Genomic DNA, 12,327 nt, shown 5'->3' with positions numbered 1-12,327 from the left:
CAGCGCAGCGAGTAGGTGACCTGGGCGTTGGTGCCCGCGTCTGCGTCTGTGGCGCTGATGGTTCCGATGTGCAGGGGGGGGCTGTTCGCGGACCAGCAGGGTGTAGGAGGCCTGGGTGAAGGCGGGGGCGTTGTCGTTGACGTCGGAGACCAGCACTGTTATGCTGTGCTCTGTGGTCAGCCTGGGAGTCCCCAGGTCGGTGACGGTGATGGTGATGTTGTACTCGGCTTGGCTCTCTCTGTCCAGTGGCTTCTGTGTTACTAGGGTGTAAAAGTTCTTAAATGTTGGTTTCAGGACGAAGGGCAGATCGTTTTGGATGGAGCAAACCATCTTTCCGTTGTCCCCGGAATCTGGATCAGAAACACTAAAAACAGCCACCACGGTTTCAGGGGCGTTTTCTGGGGTAGATCCGGTGAGTGTGGACATGGTCAGTTCGGGGGCGTTGTCATTGACATCCAACACCTCTATAGCTACAGTGCATTTCCCTGAGAGGCCTCCGCCGTCTGTGGCTGCAATTTCCACGCTGTAATATCGAGTTGTCTCAAAATCCAATGTCCTTTTCAGACGAACGTCTCCTGTTACTTCGTCTATTACAAATGGCTGAGTAACTTCATCACCTTCGAATAGAGCGTATGCTATGTTTCCGTAAGTTCCTGCATCTAAATCTCGGGCGGAGACAGCGACCACTAAGGAGTTAAGGGGGCTGTTTTCAGGAACCTGTACCTCATAAAGCCACTGCAAAAATTCAGGGGCGTTATCATTGATGTCCACGATTTCGACGCGTACTGTGGTGGTCCCAGATCTGGTCGGAGCCCCGCCATCCAGTGCCGTGAGAATTAGACTGAGCTCAGGTTGTTTCTCCCGGTCCAGCGCTCTGTCCAGCACCAGCTCTGGGTATTTTCTGCCATCTCCGCGATTATGAGTAACAACATGAAAATGGGAGTTGGGGCTGACTGTGTAGTTCTGAACAGTGTTGCTACCTATGTCAAGATCTTGAGCCGTTTTCAAAGGAAACACGGTCCCTGGCTGGACGCTCTCTGGGATTTTTAGGAGCATTTCCCTCTCTAGGAATTCTGGGGAATGATCATTGATATCTGTGACCTGCAGATCAGCTTGGAAAAACTGCACGGGGTTTTCCAGTAATAGTTGGAAATGTAATACACAGGGTTCTGCCGCCCCGCATAACGCCTCCCGGTCTAGTTTTTCATAAAGAAGCAAATTGCCGGTCTTTAGATCCAGCTGCAAGAGCTGCTTGTTTCCTTTGTAATGGATTCGCGCTGCGCGAGTGACCAGTTCCCCCACCCTGAGCCCCAGGTCCTTTGCCAGATTGGCCACAATATGGCCACTTTCTGTTTCTTCTGGCATGGAATACCTAATCACCTCTGAGCCAGCCTCCCACAAAAGCAACATTATAGCAAGAAAGATAACTTGCCTTTTCTGTAGCGTTTCTGCAGGCGCAGTCTCCATTGTTCAGACCAGGTCTAGAAAGCGCAGTTTCTTCAACTCAGTGCATAATCCATTCAGATGACTTGGTTAACTTGGCTAGGCGACGCCCTCTCTGAAGATCTCTCCCCTGGATCTTACCTAAATGCTTCCTTCTTTTAGGGAGCGTTGAGCTGACTCCCGGTTTAATGGCGTCCGAGGTAGCCTCAGAGCCCATTATTCATATTCTTAGCCTGCAGCGCCACCAGGCGTCGTTATTTACTATTGCAGATAGTAACTTGCTATTTCATTCCAAATTTGAATCCTGGTGTATATCCATATCCTTTTAAATTACAAAAGCGCTCTTGATTTTATCTCCAGAGTTAGCTATTGGAATTTCTAAATAAATGCTCGCTCTGTTAATTTTCAGAAATAGTATTGTAGTTTATAGAGCCAACAAAAATAATATATTCATTTTCTCCTTAAAAGCACCTCCTGAATATACAAAGAAATCTTCTTTTGTGCATTTCCTATTTGATTATATCCGTGAAATAATGATAGCGAATACTACAACATTTTAAAAGTTTACAGTAATTATTTTTGAAAGAATTATTTTTATTTAATTTTATTTATTCATTTTTCTAATTTGACCAGGGAGGCACAGAGTGGGAGAGAGAGAGAGAGGGAAAGTGAGAAAGCAAGCCACCAGGTTCAGGACTCCAACTGCGGCCTACCATATAGGAGTCCAGCACCTTTAACCACATCACCTGCCAGCCTCTACAGTAATTATTTTTTATTTTGAAATATAGCACATCAAAAAAGTGCACAAATTTTAAGTGTACAACTCAATGAATTTTCACAAAATAAAGTACTCTTTTTAGAGGGACCTATTGATAAATTAAAAATAAAACATTACCAAGATCCAACATGTCCTCTTCTGCCATTGGTCACTAACTTTTCCCAAAAGATAAACTCTATCTTGACTTTTATGGCCATTTTTAAGCCTCTTTTTAGTTATCATAATTATTTAAACTTCTATACAAATAGAGGTAATAGAGTATTCTCTTGTGTCTGGCTTCTTTTGCTCAACATTATGCATGCAAAATTGATGCATGGCATGCCATTCTAATTTGTTTTATCCTCATTGATTTATACTATAATATTGTAAAAATATTCCAGGATTTGTTTATTCATTCTCTAGTTTGGTGAATATTGGGGTTGTTCTATTTTGAGCTATTTTGAGTTGTGCCACAATGGACATTCCATATGTGGTTTTGATGACTGTATGTACATATTTATGTTGAATATATTAATGAGAGTTAGACTGCTGTCCATTGAGGTGTGAACACATATTTAGCTTTAGCAGATATTGCAAAATAGTTTTCAAAAGTAGTTGTACTATTATTAGCAAAATATGAGAGTTCCAGTTGCTCCATATCCAACTGTTGATGTTGTCTTTTTCATTTTAACCACTCAAGAGTGTGTGGTGATATATCATAATTTTAATTATCATTTGTTTGATGATTAGACTGAATACATTTTTCACATGTTTTGGAGCATCAGGATACATTCTGTCAAGTGGTTGTTCCAGTCTTTTGCACATTTTTCTATTTCAGACATTTGCCTACTTACTTATTGATCTGTAAAAGTTCCCTATATATTCAATAAGTCCTTTTTCAGGTACATGTATTGCAAATATCTTTTCCCACAGTATAGTTTTGATTTTAATACTATTATAGTATCTTTGATGAACAAGACTTCCTAACTTTAAATTAGCCTAATATTTCAATATTTTTCATGTATAGTTATAACTTTTTATGTTGTTTAAATATGTGCATATTTTGAGGTCACACAAGTTTTTTTGTATAATGTATTTTGTAGTTGTTTTTTTACATTTAGAGCTATAATGAATCTGAAATTTTTTTTCAAGTGAATGAGGTTAGGATCAAAATTTTTTTCGTTATCAGTATCTAAATGCCTTTGCACCACCTGTTGCAAAGAAGATTCATTCTCTATTGTTCGTGAAGTGTTATCTTTGTCATAAAACAGTTGACTGTAGGTCTGACGTTTTACTCCATTTTTCTCTTTGTTTATTCTACAACACCATTTAAATTACTGTAGCCTCATAATAGTTCTTATTATCTGAGAGGCAAATCTTCAAGTTTTTAAAAATTAGACTTCAGAGCAACTCAAAGTTCACAGCAAAAATAATAAAGTGTAGAGATTTCCTGTGTACCCTTTGACCTCACACCTGGATAGTCCTCCACTAGAGCAGTGTATTTTTTTTACCACTGATGAACCTACATTGACACATCATTACTACTAAAAGTTCATCATTTATATTAGGATTCATTCTTGGTGCTGTAGATTGTGTGGTTTGAACAAATTTTAATGATATGTATCTATGTTTATCATAGTATATAGACAAGTTCCATTACCCTAAAAATACTCTGTGTTCTACCTATTTATCCCTTCCTCCTTCCCTCCAAACTCTTGGCAACCAATGATCTTTTTATAGTCCTCATAGTTTTGTCTTTTCCAAAATGTCGTATTATCAGAATCATACAGTATTTAGCCTTTTAAGATTGGCTTATTTCAGTTAATAATAGGCACTTAAATTTCCTTTATGATTTTTTATGATTTTCATGAGTTGTTAGCACAGTTCTCTCTCTCTCTCTTTTTTTTTTTTGCCTTAGGGCATGTGTGCTTGCTGGAGACAGACAGAGAGGGGTAAAGTGAGAAATCACCTTCTGGGGCAATCACCACATTGAAATTCCTTCTCCATTCTCCTCTTGGGATTTTGGGCACACATGCACATGTGCCTGGCATGATTTTTCAGGCTGCCAGGTCTAGGACTCAAACCCTGGTCAACCATGTGGAATCCAGCGACGTAACCACCACACCATCTGCTGTCCTCAGCTCATTTCTTATTTATTTATTTTGTTTCATTAAATTTTTTTAAATTTATGTTCATTTTTTATAGTGCTTCATTGTCTGGATGTACCACAGTTTATTTTTCCATTACTTAATAAAAGACCTTTTAATCATATCCAATATTTGAACTTTATGAGTGAAACTGTTACAAACATCCCTGTGCATGGCTTCCAAAGTGGATGTACCATTTTTTCATTCCCATAAGCAATGAAAGAGTTCCTGTTGCTCCACATCCTCACCAGCATCGGATATCACCAGTGTTCTGGAGTTTGCATTCTATTGCTGCATTCTAACAGGTATGCAGTAATATCTCAAGGTTATTTTCATTTGTATTTCCCTGATGACATATGATGTCAAGATATACTTGCCACTTGTATATCTTCTGTTAATATCTACAATCCATTTTAAAATTGAATTGTTTATTTTCTCTTTGTTGAATTTTAATTGTTTGTTTGTTTTGAATAACAGTCTTTTATCAGATATGTCTTTTGCAAATATTTTCTCCTAGCCTGTGGCTTCTCTTTTCATTCTCCTGATAGTATCTTTTGCAGACAAAAAAATAAAGTACAGCTTATCAATTCTTTCTTCCATTGGTATGGTATCTTTAGCTTTATTATTTTTTTTCTAGATTTCTTTGGTTATTATTGTCTATTTGTATGTCGATATCAATGTAGCTTGTCCATTCTCACAAAGTAATCTGCTGAGTTTTTTTTTTTGGGGGGGATTTTATTAAACCCTATAGATTTCTTGAGGGAGAACTGATATATTCCCAACACTGACTCTTCTAACTAGTGAGCTTTATATATCCCTCTATTTATTTAGATATTCTTTAATTTTTCTCAATAACATTTTATAATTTTTTAAGGATTAGTTACTTTATTTATTATTATTTTTAATTTGACCAGAAAGAAAGGAAAAGTAAGAAAGTCAGTCACCAGTTCTGGAACTCAAACTGTGGTCAGCCACGTGGGAGTCCAGTGCTCTAACTGCCATGCTACCTGCTAGCCCCCTGGCTTTATAGTTTTTAATGTATAAGTCTTATGAATATCCTAATATATTTGTTCCTAGGTATTTTATATTTTTGAAACTATTGTAAATGGTATTTCCATTTAAAATTTTTTTAAGAGTTATTTTATGTAACTTTATTTATTTATTTTAATTTGACTAGAGAAGGACAGAGCAAAAGAGAGAGAGGGAAAGTGAAAAAGCAAACCACCAGGTCCAGGACTTGAACCATGATTGGTCATGTGAGAGTCCAGCACCCTTAACCACCATGCCACCTGTTGGCACTTCCATTTAAAACTTTTCATTTTTGTATGTTTTTGAATAGATAAAAACTTATTCTACTGATTTTTAGACTCTTCTAAAATATGCATTTATAGAGTCGGCAGATGGCATAGTGGTTAAAGGCACTGGACTCCCATATGGCCAACTGTGGTTCAAATTCTGGACCTGGTGGCTTGCTTTCTCACTTTTTCTATCTCTCTCTGATAAAACTGGAAAACAATAGTAATAAATAAATTTAAATAAAAATACATTTTTAAAAATATGCATTTATAGTTTAAGCTTTTAAGTCCTGTTTTGATAGGCCAGACCCTAATTTTGAACTACTTTAAAATATTTAAAAAATTTCTAATGTAATTTTTTCCTTTGACTCATGGGTTAAATTTTTAAATTTTGAAGCATTTGGGGATTATTGTTACATTTTTATGTCTGGTTTAATTCCACTGTGGTCAAAGAGTATATCTGAGTCATTCAAATTACCTTTAAAATTTTTTGAGGCTTTTTTTATGACACATAATGTGGACAATTTTGACATACTCCATATACATGTAAAAATAATGTGCATGCTCCAGGGTGCTACATATATTAATTTATTTGAATATAATGTTTATGTTGTTCAGAGCTCTAATATTCTCTATGTGTACATTTTCTTTTGTTTTTCTGTCAGGAATTGAGAGTTGTATTAAGTCTTCCAATATAAATATGGTTTTTCTGCTTTTAATTTGTTGTCAACTTTAGTTATCTTATAAAGATATATTTAGACATAGAACCAACATATTTCTGGTAAATTTACCTTTTTTATTTCTGGTAATGTATTTTTACTTAATGTCTCCTTTTTCATATGTAAGTACAGATATGCCAGGTTTATTGTGGCCATTATTTGTATTATAATCTTAACCCATTTTTAAAAAAGAATCATTTAATTTTTTAAAATTATCATTATTATTATTATTATTATTTAAATTTGCTATGGGGCACACGTGCTCACCAGAAAGAGAGACAGACAGAAAGCCACCAGATCTGGGACTCAAATCACAGTTGGCTATGTGGGAGTCCAGTGCCTTAACCACTATGCCGCTTGTGGGCCCCACCTTATCTATCCTATTTTAAAACACATACAAATTAATTTAATAACATATTGCTTAGGGCCCAGCAGCTGGTGTAGCGGTTACATTGCTGGACTCCCACTTGACTGACCATGATTTGAGTCCCAGACCCATGGGCTTAAAAATCACAACAGGTGTGTGTGCGTGCATGCCCAAGATTCCAGGAGGAGAATGGAGGAGAAGGGATTGTTGTGTGATCATCCCGCCCAACCCTGGGGAGCGATTTCTCACTTTCCCTCTCACTGCCTCTCTGTCTCTCTCCAGCGAGTGCATATGCTCTAAGGCAAAAACCTCTCAAAAATAAATGAATGAATAAATAAATAAATAAATAAATAAATAAAACAGAGGACCAGCAGGTGGCATGGTGGTTAAGGCGCTGGACACTCACATGGCCAACCACGTTTTGAGTCCTGGACCTGGTGGCTTACCTTCTCACTTTCCCTCTCTCTCTCTGTCTCTCTCTGGTCAAATTAAAACAAATGAATGAATAAAAATAAATAAATAATTTTTTAAAAAAACATATAGTTTAGTTTTTCTTAAGTCCAGTCTGACAATTTTGGTTATTTAATTGTGTTTTTAGTGGAGTTATAATTAATGAATATCTAATATCTTTCCATTTATATTTGCCATCTAACTATTTTTCCATTTGACCCTACATTTTCTTTCCTCTTTTAGACTATTTAAATATTTGTTATATTTTTACTTCCCTTTCACTTAGTTTTTATTTCAATTTCTTTTATACATTCAATCACATATGTCACTTATAGTTCCCCAAGAATGTATCTTTGAGCTGTAAGAGAGACTAATACAAATGATAAATTTTACTACTTCTGTGATAACATTTAGAACCTTAGACCTCTTCACCTCTATTTATACTTCTATTTTCTATGGTATTGTTATATATTTAAATTTCAACATACATTTTAAGTCCTTTAAGAAGATATTGCTATTGCCTTCTTGTATAATTAATATTCATTTATATTTATTTTCTTGGTATTCTTCATTTTCTTTTATTCTTCTTTCTTCATTTTTTTTAGAGATTTTTACTACAGGGTGTGTGTGCTTACCAGAGAGACAGAAAGCGAGAAATCACCCCTTGAGGGGATGACCATGCTGCAATCCCTTCTCTTCTCGGGATTTTGGGCACATGTGCCTTGTGTGAGTTTCAAGCTGCCGGTTCTGGGACTCAAACCATGCTTGACCATGTGAGAGTCCAGTGCCTTAACTACTACACCACCTGCTCGTTGGTGTTCTTCATTTCTTTCTTTAATTCTGTAATTTTTTTTTTTGGAGAGATTTTCACTGTAGGGCGCGTGCGCTTGCCAGACAGACAGAGAGAGACATAGAGACAGAAAGCGAGAAATCACCCCCCAGGGGGGATGGTCACGCCGCAATCCCTTCTCCTCCATTCTCCTCTCAGGATCTTGGGCACGCACGCACACGCACCCGGCGTGAGTTTTAAGCCACTGGGTCCGGGACACGAACTGCGGTCGACTACGTGGGAGTCCAGCGACATAGCCATTACGCTAACTGCTGGTTCCCTAATTCTGTAATTTCTTTAAGACTGTTTTCTTTCCACCTCATAAAAGCCACTAAAGTATTCCTTTTTTTTTTTTTTTTTTTTTTGGAGAGAGAGATTTTTGATTCAGGGTGTGTATACTTGCTGGTGAGACAGAGAGACAGAAAACAAGAAATCACCCCCCAAGGGGAATGGCCATGCTGCAATCCCTTCTCCTCCTGAGATCTTGGGCAAGCACGCACACATGCCTGGCGTGAGTTTGAAGCCACTGGGTCTGAAACTTGAACTGCAATCAGCCACGTGGGAGTCTAGCGACATAACTGCTACACAATCTGCTGGTCCCTAAAGTATTTCTTTTAGTACAAGTGTGACTGTGGTTCATTCTCTCAGTTCTTAATTGTCTGTAGGCTTTATTCTTTTTGACACCTACAGGATTCTAATCTAGTAGTAATTTTCTTTCAGAACTTTCAGGACATCAGTCCTTGGTCTTTTGGTTTTATGATTTATGTTAAAAAGACAGGTCTTCATTTTACTGATGCTCCTTTAAAAGCAGTGAATCATTTTAAAATATTTTAAATTTTTTCTCTTTAATAATGAAAGAATTAAGTATATTTATTTATTTAATGAGCAGGAAGACAGAGAGACAGCATTCCCAGCTACAGTCAGCTCAGGATCATGAGCACATGCCTGGTGCACTCAGGGAGGTCTATGGACATGAAACCAGATCTTTCCATAGGTCAGCCCCGTAAGGTGCCATTCTTTACTGTGGCACCACTATTCAGCTCCAAGACTTTTTCTTTTTTTGAGACAGAGAGAAAAAAAAAAAAAAAAACATTGCCGTGGGAAATAGTCACACTACAGTTCCTTCTCCTTTATTTCTCCATCTTGTTGGGATTTAGGGCATGCATGCATATACATCCAGCATGTTTTCCTCTTTTTGAAAAGCTTTTGCTGGAGGGCATATATGCTTGCCATAAAGAGAGAGAGAGAGAGAGAGAGAGAGAGAGGGGAAGTAAGAAGCCACACCCCATGGCAGATAGTCACACCCCAAGCCCTTCTCTTCTATTTCTCCTCCTTTCAGAATTTCTTTCTTTTTTTTTTTTTTTTTGGAGATGTTTTTTCGCTAAAGGGCGCGTGCACTTGCAGACAGAGACAGAGAGACAGAAAGCAAGAAATCACCCCCCGGGGCGGATGGTTACGCTGCAATCCCTTCTGCTCCATTCTCCTCTCAGGATCTTGGGTACGCACGCACACGCGCCCGGTGTGAGTTTTAAGCCACGGGTCCGGGACGCGAACCGCGGTCGACTACATGGGAGTCCAGCGACATAGCCATTACACTAACTGTTGGTTCCCCTTTCAGAATTTCTACACACACTCATATGTGCTCAGCATGTTTCTTAAGTCCCCAGGGTCCTGACTCTGTGCCACAGGCCATATGGGAAGTACATGCGCCCTATGGCAAAAGCCTTTAAAAGCTATGGCTAGGTGTCTTTTGTTTTTATTTATCCTGATTGGCTTTCATTGAGCATCTTGAAAGTTAATGATTCACCAATATTGGAAAATGATTTGGTCATCATCTCTTCAAAGATTGCTTAGTTTCCATTTTGAATTCTCTCTTATCCTTCTAAGTTTACAATTATATGTATGTTAGAGCTTTTCATTGTTCCAAATATCACTAACATTCTTTTCTGTGCTTTTCATTAATTTTTCCTCTGTGCTTTTATTAGGATATTGTGCCTGTACCACTGAGACTGGGCCTTATGGTCACTTTCTGCTACTAGATAGTCCATTGAACCTGGAAGATAAATTCTGCCAAACATATTCATAATGTTTTAAAAAATATTTTTGCCATAGGGCACATGCACTTGTTGGAGAGAGATAGAGAGGGAAAGTAGAAATAACTTCAGGGGAGATGTTCACACTGCCATCTCTTCTCCTCTTCTCTCCTCTTGGGATTTTGGGTGCACATGCAAACCCACATGGTGTATTTTTCAAGCCATTGGGTCTGGGATTTGAACCATGTGTTTGGTTGTGTGAGGTCCAGCACCTTCACCACCATGTCACCTGCTGGTCCCAATATAGTCATAATTTTTAACTTCAGACTATTTAAAATCTTATTTTCAAGTTTATTTTTTTTAAGGGAGAGAGGAACAGCCCCAATAGGGTCCTCACACCATATTTGATCCTCAGCTTCAGCCGTCCAGGATCTTGGGCATGCCCATACCCAGAACATACATAGAGACATCAGGAGGAGAACCTGGGACCTTTCTATGTGACTTCAGTATTGCTGTGTGCTTTGAAACTTACAATAGTAAAGGAAGAGGTGATATGAACTGAGGCCAGCAGGTATTGCAGTGGCTAAGGCGCTGGACTTTCACCCTATAGTTTTTCACTTTCTCTCTTTCGCTCGCTCGCTCTCTCTGTTTCTCTCCAGCAAGTGCATGCACCCCACAGAAAAGAAAAAGAAAGACCAACCCCCCCAAACAACAACAAAAAAGAAATATTTGATTGTTTATATTCTGCTAATAATTTAACAATGAACATTTTAGTCATATCTCTATAAACTTAAATAGTAAGGAACAAAATTAGCTTACTTATTGAACATAAAAAGAAACAATTATAATTCAGATAAATTCATGTGTTTCATTCGGTTCAAAGACAAAATATTATTTATCTCATACAAATGCAACTTCAATATGATTAAAACATTAACTCAAAATAACTAAAAATTAAAGACTAAGACAAGAAACAATTAAACGTCAAACAAATCATTTTCTTGATAGAGATAGTTTATATCTGGAAAGTAACATAAGGTGAGAAGTCCGAGATCAACTAATTTTCTAATTTAAATTTTCTGACACTACTGAAAGGTAGAGAGAAGCTGCAGGAAAATCAAAGGAAAGGAAATCCACACAATTAAACTTCGCTTGGGCTTCTGCTCACAGTGCAAGAGGAAGGACAAGGAGACAGACGACACCCTCAGAAGTCTTTAATTCTTTGACAAATTTAGAGCTTATTTTAGGTTCTGATATTATTTTGCCTTTAAAAGATGGAAAATGGCAAATGATATGAGATGATTTATTTATTATTGTCACATAAGAATGATTTTACAAAATTTTAATATTAGTATTTATGGAACACATACAATGTGCCAGGTAAGTAGCAACCAAATAAACAAAATAATTGCTAGCATATAGAGGGTGCTCACAACAGGAAAAGATAACAATTTTAATTTCTTAATATAGTAATAAAATGAATGTTTATATACAATGTGGGGGAAACATGTATGCTAAATTTTATGCATATGGTGATTCAGGGGGCTTAGCCTGGTAATTATAAAGAATTCCAAACAGTCTGGTCTTGCAAACATGAAATTATTTGGTAAAGACAGGCACCACAAATATATAGAAATTTAAGATTTCATAAAAGCTTTAAAATATTTCATTAGAAAGACATTAAGAAGTTTATTTAAATAAAGTTTTAAAATACTACTTGAGTACTTTATAGTGATAGAAAGACTAATCACAGCAGGAGCTCAGATGTGGAGAAAATACATATGTAATATCAAGGGTAAGAAAAGATGCTAAGTGCAATTAAAATCCATTTAAAAAGGAACAATTTAGCGCTATCAGGACATGCATAGGTTTGGAATTGTGGAAGGAATATCTGGATCACAATACAATTTTTAAAAGAAAAGAACAGCAATGAGAAGTTTGTAAAAATAATGCGTCTCACTGAAGCAAATAACACACTTAACTGAATACAAAGCTATTCCTGCAGTTGGGGTTTTCCTTAATTTCTCTGTTGGTATCCTGAACCAAGAGGTTAGGGAATATTGGTTTCAGGAATTTGAACTCACCAGTCCCAGAGTCTCCCGTCAAACACACCTCATACTGGTAGCTGTGGGACAGGGTCCCAGTACCGCTGACGTCCAGCAGGTGGCCCGGGAAGGGGCCCTCGGGCACCGAGCAGCCCCCCAGCGAGGCCGCCCTGGCCCTCCTGCACAGCCGCGCCGCCACGAACAGCAGCACACACAGCAGGAAGAGCGACGACACCGCCGCA

At 37.7% G+C, this 12,327-nt stretch overlaps 2 protein-coding genes across 2 annotated transcripts in view; both read right to left on the bottom strand.

Annotated features, from left to right (window-relative positions):
* The window catches only part of LOC102487866 (protocadherin beta-5), a 3,896-nt gene extending 2,261 nt beyond the window's left edge, over positions 1-1,635 (bottom strand). Inside the window, exon 1 of the mRNA XM_006156249.3 lies at positions 39-1,635. Within this exon, the coding sequence (XP_006156311.2) occupies positions 39-1,467 (1,429 nt within the window). The 5' untranslated portion in view covers positions 1,468-1,635. The remainder of the gene's footprint in view (positions 1-38) is intronic.
* A 9,752-nt stretch (positions 1,636-11,387) lies between these two features.
* The window catches only part of PCDHB4 (protocadherin beta 4), a 3,463-nt gene continuing 2,523 nt past the window's right edge, over positions 11,388-12,327 (bottom strand). Inside the window, exon 2 of the mRNA XM_027774840.1 lies at positions 11,388-12,327. This exon is cut by the window's right edge and continues 48 nt beyond it. Coding sequence (XP_027630641.1) covers positions 12,018-12,327 — 310 coding nt within the window. The 3' untranslated portion in view covers positions 11,388-12,017.

Source organism: Tupaia chinensis, unplaced genomic scaffold (genome assembly GCF_000334495.1).
Source record: "Tupaia chinensis unplaced genomic scaffold, TupChi_1.0 Scaffold000484_1, whole genome shotgun sequence".
Lineage (NCBI taxonomy): Eukaryota > Metazoa > Chordata > Mammalia > Scandentia > Tupaiidae > Tupaia > Tupaia belangeri.
This window is presented reverse-complemented; position numbering and strand designations above follow the sequence as displayed.